This window comes from Engystomops pustulosus, chromosome 2, assembly GCF_040894005.1.
Source record: "Engystomops pustulosus chromosome 2, aEngPut4.maternal, whole genome shotgun sequence".
Classification (NCBI taxonomy): domain Eukaryota; kingdom Metazoa; phylum Chordata; class Amphibia; order Anura; family Leptodactylidae; genus Engystomops; species Engystomops pustulosus.
Genome location: NC_092412.1, coordinates 24118954 through 24144241, shown reverse-complemented (window position 1 = coordinate 24144241; position 25288 = coordinate 24118954). Strand labels below are relative to the sequence as shown.

Sequence of the window (25288 nt, the reverse complement as noted above, 5' to 3'; positions counted from 1 at the left end):
GTACAAGAATATAACTACCATAATACTGCCCCCTATGTACAAGAATATAACTACTATAATACTGCCCCCTATGTACAAGAATATAACTACTATAATACTGCCACCTATGTACAAGAATATAACTACTATAATACTGCCCCTATGTACAAGAATACAACCACCATAATACTGCCCCTGTGTACAAGAATATAACTACTATAATACTGCCCCATATGTACAAGAATATAACTACTATAATACTGCCCCCTATATACAAGAATATAACTACTATACTACTGCTCCCTATGTACAAGAATATAACTACTATAATACTGCTCCCTATGTACAAGAATATAACTACTATAATACTGCCCCCTATGTACAAGAATATAACTACTATAATACTGCCCCCTATGTACAAGAATATAACTGCTATAATACTGCCCCCTATGTACAGGAATATAACTACTATAATACTGCACCCTATGTACAAGAATATAGCTACTATAATACTGCCCCTATGTACAGGAATATAACTACTATAATACTGCACTTTATGTGCAAGAATATAACTACCATAATACTGCCCCCTATGTACAAGAATATAACTACTATAATACTGCCCCCTATGTACAAGAATATAACTACTATACTACTGCCCCCTATGTACAAGAATATAACTACTATAATACTGCTCCCTATGTACAAGAATATAACTACTATAATACTGCCCCCTATGTACAAGAATATAACTACTATAATACTGCCCCCTATGTACAAGAATATAACTACTATAATACTTCCCCCTATGTACAAGAAAATAACTACTATAATACTGCCCCCTATGTACAAGAATATAACTATTATAATACTGCCCCCTATGTACAAGAATATAACTACTATAATACTGCCCCCTATGTACAAGAATATAACTACAATAATACTGCCCCTATGTACAAGAATATAACTACTATAATACTGTCCTCTATGTACAAGACTATAACTACTATAATACTGCCCCTATGTACAAGAATATCACTACTATAATACTGCCCCCTATGTACAGGAATATAACTACTATAACACTGCCCCCCATGTACAAGAATATAACTACTATAATACTGCCCCTATGTACAGGAATATAACTACTATAATACTGCCCCCTATGTACAGGAATATAACTACTATAATACTGCACCCTATGTACAAGAATATAACTACTATAATACTGCCCCTATGTACAGGAATATAACTACTATAATACTGCACCCTATATACAAGAATATAACTACTATAATACTGCCCCTATGTACAGGAATATAACTACTATAATACTACCCCTATGTACAGGAATATAACTACTATAATACTGCCCCCTATGTACAAGAATATAACTACTATAATACTGCCCCCTATGTACAAGAATATAACTACTATAATACTGCCCCCTATGTACAGGAATATAACTGCTATAATACTGCCCCTATGTACAAGAATATAACTACTATACTACTGCCCCCTATGTGCAAGAATATAACTATTATAATACTGCCCCCTATGTACAGGAATATAACTACTATAATACTGCCCCCTATGTACAAGAATATAACTACTGTAACACTGCCCCCTATGTACAAGAATATAATTACTATACTACTGCCCCCTTTGTACAAGAATATAACTACTATTATACTGCACCCTATGTGCAAGAATATAACTACCATAATACTGCCCCCTATGTACAAGAAACTACTATAATACTGCACCCTATGTGCAAGAATATAACTACCATAATACTGCCCCCTATGTACAAGAATATAACTACAATAGTACTGCCCCCTATGTATAAGAATATAACTACTATAATACTGCCCCCTATGTACAAGAATATAACTACTATAATACTGCACCCTATGTACAAGAATATAACTACTATAATACTGCCCCTATGTACAGGAATATAACTACTATAATACTGCACCCTATGTACAAGAATATAACTACCATAATACTGCCCCCTATGTACAAGAATATAACTACTATAGTACTGCCCCCTATGTACAAGAATATAACTACTATAATACTGCCACCTTTGTACAAGAATATAACTACTATAATACTGCCCCTATGTACAAGAATACAACCACCATAATACTGCCCCTGTGTACAAGAATATAACTACTATAATACTGCCCCCTATGTACAAGAATATAACTACTATAATACTGCCCCCTATGTACAAGAATATAACTGCTATAATACTGCCCCTATGTACAAGAATATAACTACTATACTACTGCCCCCTATGTGCAAGAATATAACTATTATAATACTGCCCCCTATGTACAGGAATATAACTACTATAATACTGCCCCCTATGTACAAGAATATAACTACTATAACACTGCCCCCTATGTACAAGAATATAACTACTATACTACTGCCCCCTATGTACAAGAATATAACTACTATAATACTGCACCCTATGTGCAAGAATATAACTACCATAATACTGCCCGCTATGTACAAGAAACTACTATAATACTGCACCCTATGTGCAAGTATATAACTACCATAATACTACCCCCTATGTACAAGAATATAACTACTATAATACTGTCCCCTATGTATAAGAATATAACTACTATAATACTGCCCCCTATGTACAAGAATATAACTACTATAATACTGCCCCTATGTACAAGAATACAACCACCATAATACTGCCCCTGTGTACAAGAATATAACTACTATAATACTGCCCGCTATGTACAAGAATATAACTGCTATACTACTGCCCCATATGTACAAGAATATAACTACTATAATACTGCCCCCTATGTACAAGAATATAACTACTATAATACTGCCCCCTATGTACAAGAATATAACTGCTATAATACTGCCCCCTATGTACAAGAATATAACTACTATAATACTGCCCGCTATGTACAAGAATATAACTGCTATACTACTGCCCCATATGTACAAGAATATAACTACTATAATACTGCCCCCTATGTACAAGAATATAACTACTATAATACTGCCCCCTATGTACAAGAATATAACTGCTATAATACTGCCCCCTATGTACAGGAATATAACTACTATAATACTGCACCCTATGTACAAGTATATAGCTACTATAATACTGCCGCTATGTACAGGAATATAACTACTATAATACTGCACTTTATGTGCAAGAATATAACTACCATAATACTGCCCCCTATGTACAAGATTATAACTACTATAATACTGCCCCCTATGTACAAGAATATAACTACTATACTACTGCCCCCTATGTACAAGAATATAACTACTATAATACTGCTCCCTATGTACAAGAATATAACTACTATAATACTGCCCCCTATGTACAAGAATATAACTACTATAACACTGCCCCCTATGTACAAGAATATAACTACTATACCACTGCCCCCTATGTACAAGAATATAACTACTATAATACTTCCCCCTATGTACAAGAATAAAACTACTATAATACTGCCCCCTATGTAAAAGAATATAACTACTATAATTCTGCCCCCTATGTACAAGAATATAACTACTATAATACTGCCCCCTATGTACAAGAATATAACTACAATAATACTGCCCCTATGTACAAGAATATAACTACTATAACACTCTCCCCTATGTACAGGAATATAACTACTATAACACTGCCCCCCATGTACAAGAATATAACTACTATAATACTGCCCCTATGTACAAGAATATAACTACTATAACACTGCCCCTATGTACAGGAATATAACTACTATAATACTGCCCCCTATGTACAAGAATATAACTACTATAATACTGCCCCTATGTACAGGAATATAACTACTATAATACTGCCCCTATGTACAGGAATATAACTACTATAATACTGCCCCCTATGTACAAGAATATAACTACTATAATACTGCCCCCTATGTACAAGAATATAACTACTATAATACTGCTTCCTATGTACAAGACTATAACTACTATAATAATGCCCCTATGTACAAGAATATCACTACTATAATACTGCCCCCTATGTACAGGAATATAACTACTATAACACTGCCCCCCATGTTCAAGAATATAACTACTATAATACTGCCCCTATGTACAAGAATATAACTACTATAATACTGCCCCTATGTACAGGAATATAACTACTATAATACTGCCCCCTATGTACAAGAATATAACTACTATAATACTGCCCCCTATGTACAAGAATATAACTACTATAATACTGCCCCCTATGTACAAGAATATAACTACAATAATACTGTCCCTATGTACAAGAATATAACTACTATAATACTGTCCTCTATGTACAAGACTATAACTACTATAATACTGCCCCTATGTACAAGAATATCACTACTATAATACTGCCCCCTATGTACAGGAATATAACTACTATAACACTGCCCCCCATGTACAAGAATATAACTACTATAATACTGCCCCTATGTACAGGAATATAACTACTATAATACTGCCCCCTATGTACAGGAATATAACTACTATAATACTGCACCCTATGTACAAGAATATAACTACTATAATACTGCCCCTATGTACAGGAATATAACTACTATAATACTGCCCCTATGTACAGGAATATAACTACTATAATACTGCCCCCTATGTACAAGAATATAACTACTATAATACTGCCCCTTATGTACAAGAATATAACTACTATAATACTGCTTCCTATGTACAAGAATATAACTGCTATAATACTGCCCCTATGTACAGGAATATAACTACTATACTACTGCCCCCTATGTGCAAGAATATAACTATTATAATACTGCCCCCTATGTACAGGAATATAACTACTATAATACTGCCCCCTATGTACAAGAATATAACTACTATAACACTGCCCCCTATGTACAAGAATATAACTACTATACTACTGCCCCCTATGTACAAGAATAAAACTACTATAATACTGCCCCCTATGTACAAGAATATAACTACTATAATTCTGCCCCCTATGTACAAGAATATAACTACTATAATACTGCCCCCTATGTACAAGAATATAACTACAATAATACTGCCCCTATGTACAAGAATATAACTATTATAACACTCTCCCCTATGTACAGGAATATAACTACTATAACACTGCCCCCCATGTACAAGAATATAACTACTATAATACTGCCCCTATGTACAAGAATATAACTACTATGTACAGGAATATAACTACTATAATACTGCCCCCTATGTACAAGAATATAACTACTATAATACTGCCCCCTATGTACAAGAATATAACTACTATAATACTGCTTCCTATGTACAAGACTATAACTACTATAATAATGCCCCTATGTACAAGAATATCACTAGTATAATACTGCCCCCTATGTACAGGAATATAACTACTATAACACTGCCCCCCATGTACAAGAATATAACTACTTGAGAAAGGCTCTTGCAGAGCCGAAACGTCGCTGTCACAGTTGCTCACTATGGAATAAAGACACTTTTTTACTTTTATCTACAACGGAGTGCTGCCCGCTTTCTTTATACTATTACTGGAGGACCTGAGGCCCGGTCCTGGGTTGCCTGCACCCAATTCTCTTTTTCTCTGAAGGTTTGTGCTGCTTGGACTTTCTTTTTGTACTATAATACTGCCCCTATGTACAAGAATATAACTACTATAATACTGCCCCTATGTACAGGAATATAACTACTATAATACTGCCCCCTATGTACAAGAATATAACTACTATAATACTGCCCCCTATGTACAAGAATATAACTACTATAATACTGCCCCCTATGTACAAGAATATAACTACAATAATACTGTCCCTATGTACAAGAATATAACTACTATAATACTGTCCTCTATGTACAAGACTATAACTACTATAATACTGCCCCTATGTACAAGAATATCACTGCTATAATACTGCCCCCTATGTACAGGAATATAACTACTATAACACTGCCCCCCATGTACAAGAATATAACTACTATAATACTGCCCCTATGTACAGGAATATAACTACTGTAATACTGCCCTCTATGTACAGGAATATAACTACTATAATACTGCACCCTATGTACAAGAATATAACTACTATAATACTGCCCCTATGTACAGGAATATAACTACTATAATACTGCCCCTATGTACAGGAATATAACTACTATAATACTGCCCCCTATGTACAAGAATATAACTACTATAATACTGCTTCCTATGTCCAAGAATATAACTACTATAATACTGCTTCCTATGTACAAGAATATAACTGCTATAATACTGCCCCTATGTACAAGAATATAACTACTATACTACTGCCCCCTATGTGCAAGAATATAACTATTATAATACTGCCCCCTATGTACAGGAATATAACTACTATAATACTGCCCCCTATGTACAAGAATATAACTACTATAACACTGCCCCCTATGTACAAGAATATAACTATTATACTACTGCCCCCTATGTACAAGAATATAACTACTATAATACTGCACCCTATGTGCAAGAATATAACTACCATAATACTGCCCCCTATGTACAAGAAACTACTATAATACTGCACCCTATGTGCAAGAATATAACTACCATAATACTGCCCCCTATGTACAAGAATATAACTACTATAATACTTCCCCCTATGTACAAGAATATAACTACTATAATACTGCCCCCTATGTACAAGAAAATAACTACAATAATACTGCCCCCTATGTACAAGAATATAACTACTATAATACTGTCCTCTATGTACAAGACTATAACTACTATAATACTGCCCCTATGTACAAGAATATCACTACTATAATACTGCCCCCTATGTACAGGAATATAACTACTATAATACTGCCCCCTATGTACAAGAATATAACTACTATAACACTGCCCCCTATGTACAAGAATATAACTGCTATAATACTGCCCCCTATGTACAAGAATATAACTACTATAATACTGCCCCCTATGTACAAGAATATAACTACTATAATACTGCCCCTATGTACAAGAATATAACTGCTATAATACTGCACCCTATGTACAGGAATATCACTACTATAATACTGCACCCTATGTACAAGAATATAACTACTATAATACTGCCCCCTATGTACAAGAATATAACTACTATAATACTGCCCCCTATGTACAAGAATATAACTGCTATAATACTGCCCCCTATGTACAAGAATATATCTACTATAATACTGCCCCCTATGTACAAGAATATAACTACTATAATACTGCCCCTATGTACAGGAATATAACTACTATAATACTGCCCCTATGTACAGGAATATAACTACTATAATACTGCACCCTATGTACAAGAATATAACTACTATAATACTGCCCCCTATGTACAAGAATATAATTACTATAATACTGCCCCTATGTACAAGAATATAACTACTATAATACTGCCCCCTATGTACAAGAATATAACTACTATAATACTGCCCCTATGTACAGGAATATAACTACTATAATACTGCCCCCTATGTACAAGAATATAACTACTATAATACTGCCCCCTATGTACAAGAATATAACTACTATAATACTGCCCCCTATGTACAAGAATATAACTACTATAATACTGCCCCCTATGTACAAGAATATAACTACTATAATACTGCCCCCTATGTACAAGAATATAGCGACTGTAATATTGCCCCCTATGTACAAGAATATAACTACTATAATACTGCCCCTATGTACAAGAATATAACTACTATAATACTACCCCCTATGTACAGGAATATAACTACTATAATACTACCCCTATGTACAAGAATATAACTACTATAATACTGCCCCCTATGTACAAGAATATAACTACTATAATACTGCCCCCTGTGTACAAGAATATAGCGACTGTAATATTGCCCCCTATGTACAAGAATATAACTACTATAATACTGCCCCTATGTACAAGAATATAACTACTATAATACTACCCCCTATGTACAGGAATATAACTACTATAATACTGCCCCCTATGTACAAGAATATAACTACTATAATACTACCCCTATGTACAAGAATATAACTACTATAATACTGCCCCCTATGTACAAGAATATAACTACTATAATACTGCCCCCTGTGTACAAGAATATAGCGACTGTAATATTGCCCCCTATGTACAAGAATATAACTACTATAATACTGCCCCTATGTACAAGAATATAACTACTATAATACTACCCCCTATGTACAGGAATATAACTACTATAATACTGCCCCCTATGTACAAGAATATAACTACTATAATACTACCCCTATGTACAAGAATATAACTACTATAATACTGCCCCCTATGTACAAGAATATAACTACTATAATACTGCCCCCTGTGTACAAGAATATAGCGACTGTAATACTGCCCCCTATGTACAAGAATATAACTACTATAATACTGCCCCCTGTGTACAAGAATATAGCGACTGTAATACTACCCTCTATGTTAAATAATATAACTAATAAAATAAAGACCAGAATTTTAGATATCCCATACATTTACAATTCATAATTACATGATACATTTCCTTTTTACTTTACAAATAATTGATCAGCCGTTTCCTCTGATGCGTCCAATTGCTGAGTACATTTCGCCTTCTAGTGGACAGATTGAGGATGACAGGTATTTGTTTTCAGTTCTTTCCACCAGCAAATCTAATGCCCAGCATCTCCCAGCACTGACTTACTGTATATTTATATGGATTTGTATTTAATGGTCATGTACTTTTGTTAGCTATAAATACTTGAGGCGAGTAAAAATGTGAAAAATGTCACAAAAATCACAAAAAATAATAGATCCCTCTAAATCCGTTTGCTGACAGATTACATGCAAAACATTGAATTTATCACTACATTATACTGATGTTTTTACTAAAAAAATCTGTATCATAAATGAATGGATTGGCCTGGGTGATATTGGTATGGTCTGGAGCGTACCATTCCCTGCTCCCCCCCCCCCCCCCCCCCCCGCGTTATTTGCATGTAGGATGTCAGTCTTGTGTATCTCAGCAATTAAATCCTCCTTGGTTTCATGGCTCATGTAATAATCTGTCACAGCTGTCAATCCCGAGAGGAGAGAATTTTATCGGAACATAAATTTATTCCAATCTTCTGCGTTCATGCATTTTATTATGGATTCAGACATGGAGATTGTGTTGTTTGTTGTTTTTACCTGTCATTTTTATGTTGTGTTTATGTCTACAAGGAGCCAACGGGTGAGGGAGAAAGTTATAGAAAAGATATTCTGGACTGATACATTGTAGCAAACTAGTAGATATGTGCACAGCTGCCAATACTGATGTGTTTAGCTCACAGAGCATTGTCTAGACTGGATACTATTGTATCCACTGCCAGTAAGAAGAAGGGGAGACAATTGTATCCAGTCTAGACAATGCTCTGTGAGCTAAACAGCCTGGACTCTAGACTGATACATTGTAGCAAACCAGCAGAGATCTGTACATCTGATTATGTATTTTGCTACAGTATGGAAGACTCAGGAGACGTCATACTGTGTGTGGGGGGCAGTCAGGAGACGTCATACTGTGGGGGGGCAGTCAGGAGACGTCATACTGTGTGGGGGCAGTCAGGAGACGTCATACTGTGCGGGGGCAGTCAGGAGACGTCATACTGTGTGGGGGCAGTCAGGAGACGTCATACTGTGTGTGGGGGCAGTCAGGAGACGTCATACTGTGGGGGGGCAGTCAGGAGACGTCATACTGTGTGGGGGCAGTCAGGAGACGTCATACTGTGTGGGGGCAGTCAGGAGACGTCATACTGTGTGGGGGCAGTCAGGAGACGTCATACTGTGTGGGGGCAGTCAGGAGACGTCATACTGTGCGGGGGCAGTCAGGAGACGTCATACTGTGTGGGGGCAGTCAGGAGACGTCATACTGTGTGTGGGGGCAGTCAGGAGACGTCATACTGTGGGGGGGGGGGGCAGTCAGGAGACGTCATACTGTGTGGGGGCAGTCAGGAGACGTCATACTGTGGGGGGGGGCAGTCAGGAGACGTCATACTGTGTGTGGGGGGCAGTCAGGAGACGTCATACTGTGTGTGGGGGGCAGTCAGGAGACGTCATACTGTGTGTGGGCAGTCAGGAGACGTCATACTGTGTGTGGGGGGCAGTCAGGAGACGTCATACTGTGTGTGGGGGGCCAGTCAGGAGACGTCATACTGTGTGTGGGGGCAGTCAGGAGACGTCATACTGTGTGGGGGGCAGTCAGGAGATGTCATACTGTGTGTGGGGGCAGTCAGGAGACGTCATACTGTGTGTGGGGGCAGTCAGGAGACGTCATACTGTGTGTGGGGGCAGTCAGGAGACGTCATACTGTGTGTGGGGGCAGTCAGGAGACGTCATACTGTGTGGGGGGGCAGTCAGGAGACGTCATACTGTGTGGGGGGGCAGTCAGGAGACGTCATACTGTGTGTGGGGGCAGTCAGGAGACGTCATACTGTGTGTGGGGGCAGTCAGGAGACGTCATACTGTGTGGGGGCAGTCAGGAGACGTCATACTGTGTGGGGGGGCAGTCAGGAGACGTCATACTGTGTGTGGGGGGCAGTCAGGAGACGTCATACTGTGTGGGGGCAGTCAGGAGACGTCATACTGTGTGGGGGCAGTCAGGAGACGTAATACTGTGTGGGGGCAGTCAGGAGATGTCATACTGTGTGGGGGCAGTCAGGAGACGTCTTACTGTGTGTGGGGGGCAGTCAGGAGACGTCATACTGTGTGGGGGCAGTCAGGAGACGTCATACTGTGTGGGGGCAGTCAGGAGACGTCATACTGTGTGTGGGGGCAGTCAGGAGACGTCATACTGTGTGTGGGGGCAGTCAGGAGACGTCATACTGTGTGGGGGCAGTCAGGAGACGTCATACTGTGTGTGGGGGCAGTCAGGAGACGTCATACTGTGTGGGGGGCAGTCAGGAGATGTCATACTGTGTGGGGGCAGTCAGGAGACGTCATACTGTGTGGGGGCAGTCAGGAGACGTCATACTGTGTGGGGGCAGTCAGGAGATGTCATACTGTGTGGGGGCAGTCAGGAGACGTCATACTGTGTGTGGGGGCAGTCAGGAGACGTCATACTGTGTGTGGGGGCAGTCAGGAGACGTCATACTGTGTGGGGGCAGTCAGGAGACGTCATACTGTGTGTGGGGGCAGTCAGGAGACGTCATACTGTGTGGGGGGCAGTCAGGAGATGTCATACTGTGTGGGGGCAGTCAGGAGACGTCATACTGTGTGTGGGGGGCAGTCAGGAGACGTCATACTGTGTGGGGGGCAGTCAGGAGACGTCATACTGTGTGGGGGCAGTCAGGAGACGTCATACTGTGTGTGGGGGGCAGTCAGGAGACGTTATACTGTGTGGGGGCAGTCAGGAGACGTCATACTGTGTGGGGGCAGTCAGGAGACGTCATACTGTGTGGGGGCAGTCAGGAGACGTCATACTGTGTGGGGGCAGTCAGGAGACGTCATACTGTGTGGGGGCAGTCAGGAGACGTCATACTGTGTGGGGGCAGTCAGGAGACGTCATACTGTGTGGGGGCAGTCGAGAGACGTCATACTGTGTGTGGGGGCAGTCAGGAGACGTCATACTGTGTGTGGGGGCAGTCAGGAGACGTCATACTGTGGGGGGGCAGTCAGGAGACGTCATACTGTGTGGGGGCAGTCAGGAGACGTCATACTGTGTGTGGGGGGCAGTCAGGAGACGTCATACTGTGTGGGGGCAGTCAGGAGACGTCATACTGTGTGGGGGCAGTCAGGAGACGTCATACTATGTGGGGGCAGTCAGGAGACGTCATACTGTGTGGGGGCAGTCAGGAGACGTCATACTGTGTGGGGGCAGTCAGGAGACGTCATACTATGTGGGGGCAGTCAGGAGACGTCATACTGTGCGGGGGCAGTCAGGAGACGTCATACTGTGCGGGGGCAGTCAGGAGACGTCATACTGTGTGGGGGCAGTCAGGAGACGTCACACTGTGTGGGGGGCAGTCAGGAGACGTCATACTGTGTGGGGGCAGTCAGGAGACGTCACACTGTGTGGGGGGCAGTCAGGAGACGTTATACTGTGCGGGGGCAGTCAGGAGACGTCATACTGTGTGTGGGGGCAGTCAGGAGACGTCATACTGTGTGTGGGGGCAGTCAGGAGACGTCATACTGTGTGTGGGGGCAGTCAGGAGACGTCATACTGTGTGTGGGGGGCAGTCAGGAGACGTCATACTGTGTGTGGGGGCAGTCAGGAGACGTCATACTGTGTGTGGGGGCAGTCAGGAGACGTCATACTGTGTGTGGGGGCAGTCAGGAGACGTCATACTGTGTGTGGGGGCAGTCAGGAGACGTCATACTGTGCGGGGGCAGTCAGGAGACGTCATACTGTGTGGGGGCAGTCAGGAGACGTCATACTGTGTGGGGGCAGTCAGGAGAAGTCACACTGTGTGGGGGCAGTCAGGAGACGTTATACTGTGTGGGGGCAGTCAGGAGACGTCATACTGTGTGTGGGGGCAGTCAGGAGACGTCATACTGTGTGTGGGGGGCAGTCAGGAGACGTCATACTCTGTGCGGGGGCAGTCAGGAGACGTCATACTGTGTGTGGGGGCAGTCAGGAGACGTTATACTGTGTGGGGGCAGTCAGGAGACGTCATACTGTGTGTGGGGGCAGTCAGGAGACGTCATACTGTGTGGGGGCAGTCAGGAGACGTCATACTGTGTGGGGGCAGTCAGGAGACGTCATACTGTGTGTGGGGGCAGTCAGGAGACGTCATACTGTGTGGGGGACATCATTATGTTTCAGGAAAGACAAATGGGTCATGGTTTGACAATGTGACACTAGAGGAGGACTCCGGGACTAGTATCTTCCTTGTGGGGGGATTTGCCATTGCAGAGTTATACTTCCATATATATTATAACGTCCTTTCTCTCTTACCTTTTAGGTCCCCGGAGCCCGTATACAGCACTGTCAATAAACTCAATGACAAGCCTTCCTCTCCGAGACATTACTCCCCGATAGAATGTGACAACAGCTTCCTTCTCACATCTCCGTTTCCTCATTTCCACGGAGGTCTGCTTCCAGAGTCCGAAATATCCAGGTAACACTCCATATTTAAAGGGGAGGTCTATTACAGTGAAAAGAAGGGCAGATTCCTCATCAAAAAGAGTTCAATAAATCAAAGCAGAAAGAGAGTGTCTCACTTTTATCTGTGTAATACTTTTGTTCTCCTAAGGGGGCGCTGTAGGGGAATTGAACACTTGCCTTATTGTAGCTGATGACATTTTGCCTGAGTTTATAGACACTGGATTGTAGAAGAAGAAAATTGAAAAAAAGTAATACAAGATGACCATATGTGTTAGATGTTTGCTAGCGTATTTAAAGGGAATCTGTCATCAGGTTTTACCCCCCTAAACTACTATCCCCACAGGTGGGGTATAAAATATCATTTCTAAAATTTCCCTTTTTGTGAACCCCTTTGCCTATAAAAAAAATCTCCTCTAAAGTTAGGTAAATATGACCCTTCTCATCCCATTTTCACAAGAGATGAGTCATGTTTTAGTGGTTGCAGATGCAGTTGTCACTACACAAGTCCTTTCATAATATATCTAGAAACATGAGATCCTTATCTTTAATACAATACCAGCAGCATGTTTCTAGGTGCTATAGAACAGATGATAGGGGATTCTGAAGTGACACTCCACTTCAACCATTAAATTTGACTCATCTCATGTGAAAATGGAAAGAGAAGAGTCATATTTGCCTGATTTTTGTAAGGGTTTTTTTTTTACAGGTAAATGGGTGAGATTTCACATGAAAGAGGGAATTCTAGAGAGGAGATTTCATCCCCTACTTGAAGGTTCTAGCAGTTTAGTGGAGTAAAATCTGGTGACAGGTTCTCTTTAAGGACTGCAGACAGTGTTAGGTATTGTCCCTGAAGAGATGTGTTATCATTCCTCTGTGTATCCTCACACTGCAGTGCTCTCTGTACTCCATTGTCTACACTCAGTGACTGCTGTAGTATTCATACAGAAGCCTGCTACAGTTTTGGCTTATAGAAGCACAAAAGGGCCATGTAGCAGATCAATAAAAAGAGAAAAGAGCACAGCAGTGTGAGGATTCGCCTACAAAACTGGACTATAAATCCATATTTCACAATCCTGCTGATACTAACAATACACACAATGGTATGATTACACAACTGTCCAGGGACAATACCTGACACTGGCTGCAGAGAGTACAGAGCACAGCAGTGTGAGGACCCTCCCCATGAACTTCAAAAAGCTAAAGTCCCGGAATATAAATCTGTATGTAGCAGTCCTGATGGTACTAACAATAAACACAATGCTATATTACACACCTCTACAGGGACACTCACTGCAGAGAACACACAGCACAGCAGTGTGAGGACATACCACCCAGTGCACTTGGAGAAGCTACAATCCTGGAATATAAAACCATATCTCATAGTCCTGCTGCTACTAACTGATACTAACAAACAAAAAAGTATGATTAAACCACTGTCCAGGATCAATATCTAATACTGGCTGCAGTGAGCACTGAGCACAGCAGTGTGAGGACACATTCCCAGTGCACTTGGAGGAACTAGCAGTCACAAATGTACGATTACACATCTCTGCTGGTGCAATACCATACACTAGATGCAGAGAGTTCAGAATATAACAGTGTGAGGAGACAACTCCAGTGCACTCTCCAGTAAGTAACTCTCCAGGGATAATACTTACTGCTGACTGCAGCATTATGCTCACAGTTGCGGACAGGGATTTTCTATGTGAGTTAATACTTGTATTCCCTGTATAATAATCCTTCTGACCAGTCTGGGGACCTCAGACCCCCAATGCACACTGCACCCATTGTTTATATCTGGATCTATGCTGTCACTGCGCCCTCCTGACCACAGACCGGTGCAGTATGAGTGATCACGGCCACAGAGGACGTATCACAGAACTATCAGTCTGACAGATATATATGAAACATGATGTCACGTCCCTGCGCTGCCAGCACAAACAAGCAAGAAGATCTATGGGGAGCAGCTGTCACCCCCTGACTGGTGTCTATACACCACAGTATAGAGCAGCACTGAGCCTCATGCAGTGCACTGCTGCCATCTAGTGTCTGACTCTGAGAATGCAGGTATCCATGGAATCTATTCCAGGTTCAAACCCTTTGGCATATTTGTCTAATGTCCCTTATTTTTAGAGACTGGAAATTTGGGCGAGTCTGACCCCACTGCTGTAGGGTCAGGACTAAGTGGTCCATGGTGGGACTTCAGTGTTCGTATTTAATCTTATGTGGACGTAGTAAGCTGATTAAATATTTGGACTAAAATATTATTATTATTTTAATTTTAGAGTTTTCTTCAACAATAAATTTATCATCACTCTGCCAAACCTTTTATGCACCTTTTTATTTTGTGTTGTTCTGCATCCCTGTACTGTGACATCACTGTGTGTATTATCCCTGTACTGTGACATCACTGTGTGTATTATCCCTGTACTGTGACATCACTGTGTGTATTATCCCTGTACTGTGACATCACTGTGTGTATTATCCCTGTACTGTGACATCACTGTGTGCATTATCCCTGTACTGTGACATCACTGTGTGTATTATCCCTGTACTGTGACATCACTGTGTGTATTATCTCTGTACTGTGACATCACTGTGTGTATTATCTCTGTACTGTGACATCACTGTGTGTATTATCCCTGTACTGTGACATCACTGTGTGTATTATCCCTGTACTGTGACATCACTGTGTGTATTATCCCTGTACTGTGACATCACTGTGTGTATTATCCCTGTGTTGTGACATCACTGTGTGTATTATCCCTGTACTGTGACATCACTGTGTGTATTATCCCTGTACTGTGACATCGCTGTGTGTATTATCCCTGTACTGTGACATCACTGTGTGTATTATCCCTGTACTGTGACATCACTGTGTGTATTATCCCTGTACTGTGACATCACTGTGTGTATAATCCCTGTACTTTGACATCACTGTGTGTATTATCCCTGTACTGTGACATCACTGTGTGTATTATCCCTGTACTGTGACATCACTGTGTGTGTTATCCCTGTACTGTGACATCACTGTGTGTATTATCCCTGTACTGTGACATCACTGTGTGTATTATCCCTGTACTGTGACATCACTACTGTGTGTATTATCTCTGTACTGCGACATCACTGTGTGTATTATTCCTGTACTGTGACATCACTGTGTGTATTATCCCTGTACTGTGACATCACTGTGTGTATTATCATTGTACTGTGACATCACTGGGTGTATTATCTCTGTACTGTGACATCACTGTGTGTAATATCCCTGTACTGTGACATCACTGTGTGTGTTATCCCTGTACTGTGACATCACTGTGTGTAATATCCCTGTACTGTGACATCACTGTGTGTAATATCCCTGTACTGTGACATCACTGTGTGTATTATCCCTGTGTTGTGACATCACTGTGTGTGTTATCCCTGTACTGTGACATCACTGTGTGTAATATCCCTGTACTGTGACATCACTGTGTGTAATATCCCTGTACTGTGACATCACTGTGTGTATTATCCCTGTGTTGTGACATCACTGTGTGTATTATCCCTGTACTGTGACATCACTGTGTGTAATATCCCTGTACTGTAACATCACTGTGTGTATTATCCCTGTACTGTGACATCACTGTGTGTGTTATCCCTGTACTGTGACATCACTGTGTGTATTATCCCTGTACTGTGACATCACTGTGTGTGTTATCCCTGTACTGTGACATCACTGTGTGTATTATCCCTGTACTGTGACATCACTGTGTGTATTATCCCTGTACTGTGACATCACTGTGTGTGTTATCCCTGTACTGTGACATCACTGTGTGTAATATCCCTGTACTGTGACATCACTGTGTGTAATATCCCTGTACTGTGACATCACTGTGTGTGTTATCCCTGTACTGTGACATCACTGTGTGTAATATCCCTGTACTGTGACATCACTGTGTGTAATATCCCTGTACTGTGACATCACTGTGTGTATTATCCCTGTACTGTGACATTATCACTGTGTGTATTATCCCTGTACTGTGACATTATCACTGTGTGTATTATCTCTGTACTGTGACATCACTGTGTGTATTATCCCTGTACTGTGACATTATCACTGTGTGTATTATCCCTGTACTGTGACATTATCACTGTGTGTATTATCCCTGTACTGTGACATCACTGTGTGTATTATCCCTGTACCGTGACATCACCGTGTGTATTATCCCTGTACTGTGACATCATTGTGTATATTATCCCTGTACTGTGACATCACTGTGTGTATTAACTCTGTACTGTGACATCACTGTGTGTATTATCCCTGTACTGTGACATCACTGTGTGTAATATCCCTGTACTGTGACATCACTGTGTGTATTATCCCTGTACTGTGACATCACTGTGTGTGTTATCCCTGTACTGTGACATCACTGTGTGTGTTATCCCTGTACTGTGACATCACTGTGTGTATTATCCCTGTACTGTGACATCACTGTGTATTATCCCTGTACTGTGACATCACTGTGTATATTATCCCTTTACTGTGACATCACTGTGTGTAATATCCCTGTACTGTGACATCACTGTGTGTATTATCCCTGTACTGTGACATCACTGTGTGTATTATCCCTGTACTGTGACATCACTGTGTGTATTATCCCTGTACTGTGACATCACTGTGTGTATTATCCCTGTACTGTGACATTATCACTGTGTGTATTAACTCTGTACTGTGACATCACTGTGTGTATTATCCCTGTACTGTGACATCACTGTGTGTATTATCCCTGTACTGTGACATCACTGTGTGTATTATCCCTGTACTGTGACATCACTGTGTGTGTTATCCCTGTACTGTGACATCACTGTGTGTGTTATCCCTGTACTGTGACATCACTGTGTGTATTATCTCTGTACTGTGACATCACTGTGTATATTATCCCTTTACTGTGACATCACTGTGTGTATTATCCCTGTACTGTGACATCACTGTGTGTATTATCCCTGTACTGTGACATCACTGTGTGTATTATCCATGTACTGTGACATCATTGTGTGCATTATCCCTGTACTGTGACATCACTGTGTGTATTATCTCTGTACTGTGACATCACTGTGTATATTATCCCTTTACTGTGACATCACTGTGTGTATTATCCCTGTACTGTGACATCACTGTGTGTATTATCCCTGTACTGTGACATCACTGTGTGTATTAACTCTGTACTGTGACATCACTGTGTATTATTCCTGTACTGTGACATCACTGTGTGTATTACCCCTGTACTATGACATCACTGTGTATTATCCCTGTACTGTGACATCACTGTGTGTATTATCCCTGTACTGTGACATCACTGTGTGTATTATCCCTGTGCTGTGACATCACTGTGTTTATTATCCCTGTACTGTGACATCACTGTGTGTATTATCCCTGTACTGTGACATCTCTGTGTGTATTATTCCTGTACTGTGACATCACTGTGTGTATTATCCCTGTACTGTGACATCACTTTGTGTATTATCCCTGTACTGTGACATCACTGTGTGTATTATCCCTGTACTGTGACATCACTGTGTGTATTATCCCTGCACTGTGACATCACTGTGTGTATTATCCCTGTACTGTGACATCACTGTGTGTATTATCCCTTTACTGTGACATCACTGTGTGTATTATCCCTCTACTGTGACATCACTTTGTGTATTATTCCTGTACTGTGACATCACTGTGTCTATTATCCCTGTACTGTGACATCACTGTGTCTATTATCCCTGTACTGTGACATCACTGTGTGTATTATTCCTGTACTGTGACATCACTGTGTGTATTATCCCTGTACTGTGACATCACTGTGTCTATTATCCCTGTACTGTGACATCACTGTGTGTATTATCCCTGTACTGTGACATCACTGTGTGTATTATCCCTGTACTGTGACATCACTGTGTGTATTATCCCTGTACTGTGACATCACTGTGTATTATTCCTGTACTGTGACATCACTGTGTGTATTATCCCTGTACCGTGACATCACTGTGTGTATTATCCCTGTACTATAACATCACTGTGTGTATTATCCCTGTACTGTGACATCACTGTGTCTATTATCCCTGTACTGTGACATCACTGTGTCTATTATCCCTGTACTGTGACATCACTGTGTGTATTATTCCTGTACTGTGACATCACTGTGTGTATTATCCCTGTACTGTGACATCACTGTGTGTATTATCCCTGTGCTGTGACATCACTGTGGGGGTCATTTACTAAGGGCCCGATTCGCGTTTTCCCGACGTGTTACCCGAATATTTCCGATTTGCGCCGATTGTACCTGAATTGCCCCGGGTTTTTGGCGCACGCGATCGGAATTTGGCGCATCGGCGCCGGTATGCACGCGACGGAAATTGGGGGGCGTGGCCGAACGAAAACCCGACGTATTCGGAAAAACCGCCGCATTTAAAAAAAAAATTGTGTCGCGAAAATTTCACTCACCTTCATCCTGGATAGGCCGGTGTATTTCGAGGCATTCCAGCGGACTTCAGCGCAGCAGCGCCACCTGGTGGACGGCGGAGGAACTGCTTTGATGAATCCCGGCCGGACCCGAATCCAGTGCAGAGAACGCGCCGCTGGATCGCGAACGGACCGGGTAAGTAAATCTGCCCCTGTGTGTATTATCCCTGTACTATAACATCACTGTGTGTATTATCCCTGTACTGTGACATCACTGTGTCTATTATCCCTGTACTGTGACATCACTGTGTCTATTATCCCTGTACTGTGACATCACTGTGTGTATTATTCCTGTACTGTGACATCACTGTGTGTATTATTCCTGTACTGTGACATCACTGTGTGTATTATCCCTGTACTGTGACATCACTGTGTGTATTATCCCTGTACTGTGACATCACTGTGTGTATTATCCCTGTACCGTGAATTCACTGTGTGTAACATCCCTGTACTGTGACATCACTGTGTGTGTTATCCCTGTACTGTGACATCACTGTGTGTATTATCCCTGTACTGTGACATCACTGTGTGTATTATCCCTGTACTGTGACATCACTGTGTGTATTAACCCTGTACTGTGACATCACTGTGTGTATTATCCCTGTACTGTGACATCACTGTGTGTATTATCCCTGTGCTGTGACATCACTGTGTGTATTATCCCTGTACTGTGACATCACTGTGTGTATTATCTCTGTACTGTGACATCACTGTTTATTATCCCTGTACTGTGACATCACTGTGTGTATTGTCCCTGTACTGTGACATCACTGTTTATTATCCCTGTACTGTGACATCACTGTGTGTATTGTCCTGTACTGTGACATCACTGTGTATTATCCCTGTACTGTGACATCACTGTGTGTAATATCTCTGTACTGTGACATCACTGTGTATTATTCCTGTACTGTGACATCACTGTGTGTGTTATCCCTGTACTGTGACATCACTGTGTGTATTATCCCTGTACTGTGACATCACTGTGTGTATTATGCCTGTACTGTGACATCACTGTGTGTATTATCCCTGTATTGTGACATCACTGTGTGTATTATCCCTGTACTGTGACATCACTGTGTGTATTATCCCTGTGCTGTCACATCACTGTGTGTATTATCCCTGTACTGTGACATCACGGTGTGTATTATCCCTGTACTGTGACATCACTGTTTATTATCCCTGTACTGTGACATCACTGTGTGTATTATCCCTGTACTGTGACATCACTGTGTGTATTATCCCTGTACTGTGACATCACTGTGTGTATTATCCCTGTACTGTGACATTACTGTGTGTATTATCCCTGTACAGTGACATCACTGTGTGTATTATCTCTGTACTGTGACATCACTGTGTATTATCCCTGTACTGTGACATCACTGTGTGTATTATCTCTGTACTGTGACATCACTGTGTGTATTATCCCTGTACCGTGACATCACTGTGTGTATTATCCCTGTACTATAACATCACTGTGTGTATTATCCCTGTACTGTGACATCACTGTGTCTATTATCCCTGTACTGTGACATCACTGTGTCTATTATCCCTGTACTGTGACATCACTGTGTGTATTATTCCTGTACTGTGACATCACTGTGTGTATTATCCCTGTACTGTGACATCACTGTGTGTATTATCCCTGTGCTGTGACATCACTGTGTGTATTATCCCTGTACTATAACATCACTGTGTGTATTATCCCTGTACTGTGACATCACTGTGTCTATTATCCCTGTACTGTGACATCACTGTGTCTATTATCCCTGTACTGTGACATCACTGTGTGTATTATTCCTGTACTGTGACATCACTGTGTGTATTATTCCTGTACTGTGACATCACTGTGTGTATTATCCCTGTACTGTGACATCACTGTGTGTATTATCCCTGTACTGTGACATCACTGTGTGTATTATCCCTGTACCGTGAATTCACTGTGTGTAACATCCCTGTACTGTGACATCACTGTGTGTGTTATCCCTGTACTGTGACATCACTGTGTGTATTATCCCTGTACTGTGACATCACTGTGTGTATTATCCCTGTACTGTGACATCACTGTGTGTATTAACCCTGTACTGTGACATCACTGTGTGTATTATCCCTGTACTGTGACATCACTGTGTGTATTATCCCTGTGCTGTGACATCACTGTGTGTATTATCCCTGTACTGTGACATCACTGTGTGTATTATCTCTGTACTGTGACATCACTGTTTATTATCCCTGTACTGTGACATCACTGTGTGTATTGTCCCTGTACTGTGACATCACTGTTTATTATCCCTGTACTGTGACATCACTGTGTGTATTGTCCTGTACTGTGACATCACTGTGTATTATCCCTGTACTGTGACATCACTGTGTGTAATATCTCTGTACTGTGACATCACTGTGTATTATTCCTGTACTGTGACATCACTGTGTGTGTTATCCCTGTACTGTGACATCACTGTGTGTATTATCCCTGTACTGTGACATCACTGTGTGTATTATGCCTGTACTGTGACATCACTGTGTGTATTATCCCTGTATTGTGACATCACTGTGTGTATTATCCCTGTACTGTGACATCACTGTGTGTATTATCCCTGTGCTGTCACATCACTGTGTGTATTATCCCTGTACTGTGACATCACGGTGTGTATTATCCCTGTACTGTGACATCACTGTTTATTATCCCTGTACTGTGACATCACTGTGTGTATTATCTCTGTACTGTGACATCACTGTTTATTATCCCTGTACTGTGACATCACTGTGTGTATTGTCCCTGTACTGTGACATCACTGTTTATTATCCCTGTACTGTGACATCACTGTGTGTATTGTCCTGTACTGTGACATCACTGTGTATTATCCCTGTACTGTGACATCACTGTGTGTAATATCTCTGTACTGTGACATCACTGTGTATTATTCCTGTACTGTGACATCACTGTGTGTGTTATCCCTGTACTGTGACATCACTGTGTGTATTATCCCTGTACTGTGACATCACTGTGTGTATTATGCCTGTACTGTGACATCACTGTGTGTATTATCCCTGTATTGTGACATCACTGTGTGTATTATCCCTGTACTGTGACATCACTGTGTGTATTATCCCTGTGCTGTCACATCACTGTGTGTATTATCCCTGTACTGTGACATCACGGTGTGTATTATCCCTGTACTGTGACATCACTGTTTATTATCCCTGTACTGTGACATCACTGTGTGTATTATCCCTGTACTGTGACATCACTGTGTGTATTATCCCTGTACTGTGACATCACTGTGTGTATTATCCCTGTACTGTGACATCACTGTGTGTATTATCTCTGTACTGTGACATCACTGTGTATTATCCCTGTACTGTGACATCACTGTGTGTATTATCTCTGTACTGTGACATCACTGTGTGTATTATCCCTGTACTGTGACATCACTGTGTGTATTATCCCTGTACTGTGACATTACTGTGTGTATTATCCCTGTACTGTGACATCACTGTGTGTATTATCCCTGTACTGTGACATCACTGTGTGTATTATCCCTGTACTGTGACATCACTGTGTGTATTATCCCTGTACCGTGACATCACTGTGTGTAATATCCCTGTACTGTGACATCACTGTGTGTGTTATCCCGGTACTGTGACATCACTGTGTGTATTATCCCTGTACTGTGACATCACTGTGTGTATTATCCCTGTACTGTGACATCACTGTGTGTATTATCCCTGTACTGTGACATCACTGTGTGTACTATCCCTGTACTGTGACATTACTGTGTGTATTATCCCTGTACCGTGACATCACTGTGTGTGTTATCCCTGTACTGTGACATCACTGTGTGTGTTATCCCGGTACTGTGACATCACTGTGTGTATTATCCCTGTACTGTGACATCACTGTGTGTATTAACCCTGTACTGTGACATCACTGTGTGTATTATCCCTGTACTGTGACATCACTGTGTGTGATATCCCTGTGCTGTGACATCACTGTGTGTATTATCCCTGTGCTGTGACATCACTGTGTGTATTATCCCTGTACTGTGACATCACTGTGTGTATTATCTCTGTACTGTGACATCACTGTTTATTATCCCTGTACTGTGACATCACTGTGTGTATTGTCCCTGTACTGTGACATCACTGTGTATTATTCCTGTACTGTGACATCACTGTGTGTATTATCTCTGTACTGTGACATCACTGTTTATTATCCCTGTACTGTGACATCACTGTGTGTATTGTCCTGTACTGTGACATCACTGTGTATTATTCCTGTACTGTGACATCACTGTGTGTAATATCTCTGTACTGTGACATCACTGTGTATTATCCCTGTACTGTGACATCACTGTGTGTGTTATCCCTGTACTGTGACATCACTGTGTGTATTATGCCTGTACTGTGACATCACTGTGTGTATTATCCCTGTATTGTGACATCACTGTGTGTATTATCCCTGTACTGTGACATCACTGTGTGTATTATCCCTGTGCTGTCACATCACTGTGTGTATTATCCCTGTACTGTGACATCACTGTGTGTATTATCCCTGTACTGTGACATCACTGTTTATTATCCCTGTACTGTGACATCACTGTGTGTATTATCCCTGTACTGTGACATCACTGTGTGTATTATCCCTGTACTGTGACATCACTGTGTGTACTATCCCTGTACTGTGACATCACTGTGTGTATTATCCCTGTACTGTGACATCACTGTGTGTATTATCCCTGTACTGTGACATTACTGTGTGTATTATCCCTGTACTGTGACATCACTGTGTGTATTATCTCTGTACTGTGACATCACTGTGTATTATCCCTGTACTGTGACATCACTGTGTGTATTATCTCTGTTCTGTGACATCACTGTGTGTATTATCCCTGTACTGTGACATCACTGTGTGTATTATCCCTGTACTGTGACATCACTGTGTGTATTATCCCTGTACTGTGACATCACTGTGTGTATTATCCCTGTACTGTGACATCACTGTGTGTACTATCCCTGTACTGTGACATCACTGTGTGTATTATCCCTGTACTGTGACATCACTGTGTGTATTATCCCTGTACTGTGACATCACTGTGTGTATTATCCCTGTACTGTGACATCACTGTGTGTATTATCCCTGTACTGTGACATCACTGTGTGTATTATCCCTGTACTGTGACATCACTGTGTGTATTATCCCTGTACTGTGACATCACTGTGTGTATTATCCCTGTACTGTGACATCACTGTGTGTATTATCCCTGTACCGTGACATCACTGTGTGTACTATCCCTGTACTGTGACATCACTGTGTGTACTATCCCTGTACTGTGACATCACTGTGTGTACTATCCCTGTACTGTGACATCACTGTGTGTATTATCCCTGTACTGTGACATCACTGTGTGTATTATCCATGTACTGTGACATGACTGTGTGTATTATCCCTGTACTGTGACATCACTGTGTGTATTATCCCTGTACTGTGACATCACTGTGTGTATTATCCCTGTACTGTGACATCACTGTGTGTATTATCCCTGTACTGTGACATCACTGTGTGTATTATCCCTGTACTGTGACATCACTGTGTGTATTATCCCTGTACTGTGACATCACTGTGTGTATTATCCCTGTACTGTGACATCACTGTGTGTATTATCCCTGTACCGTGACATCACTGTGTGTATTATCCCTGTA

At 41.4% G+C, this 25288-nt stretch overlaps 1 protein-coding gene across 9 annotated transcripts in view; it reads left to right on the top strand.

Moving 5' to 3' along the window:
• Positions 1-25288, top strand: part of DLG2 (discs large MAGUK scaffold protein 2) — an 860202-nt gene that overhangs the window by 613730 nt on the left and 221184 nt on the right. For all 9 annotated transcript variants that reach the window (XM_072134001.1, XM_072134002.1, XM_072134007.1 and 6 more), the window contains one exon: positions 12953-13108. In XM_072134001.1, coding sequence (XP_071990102.1) covers positions 12953-13108 — 156 coding nt within the window. The remainder of the gene's footprint in view (positions 1-12952; positions 13109-25288) is intronic.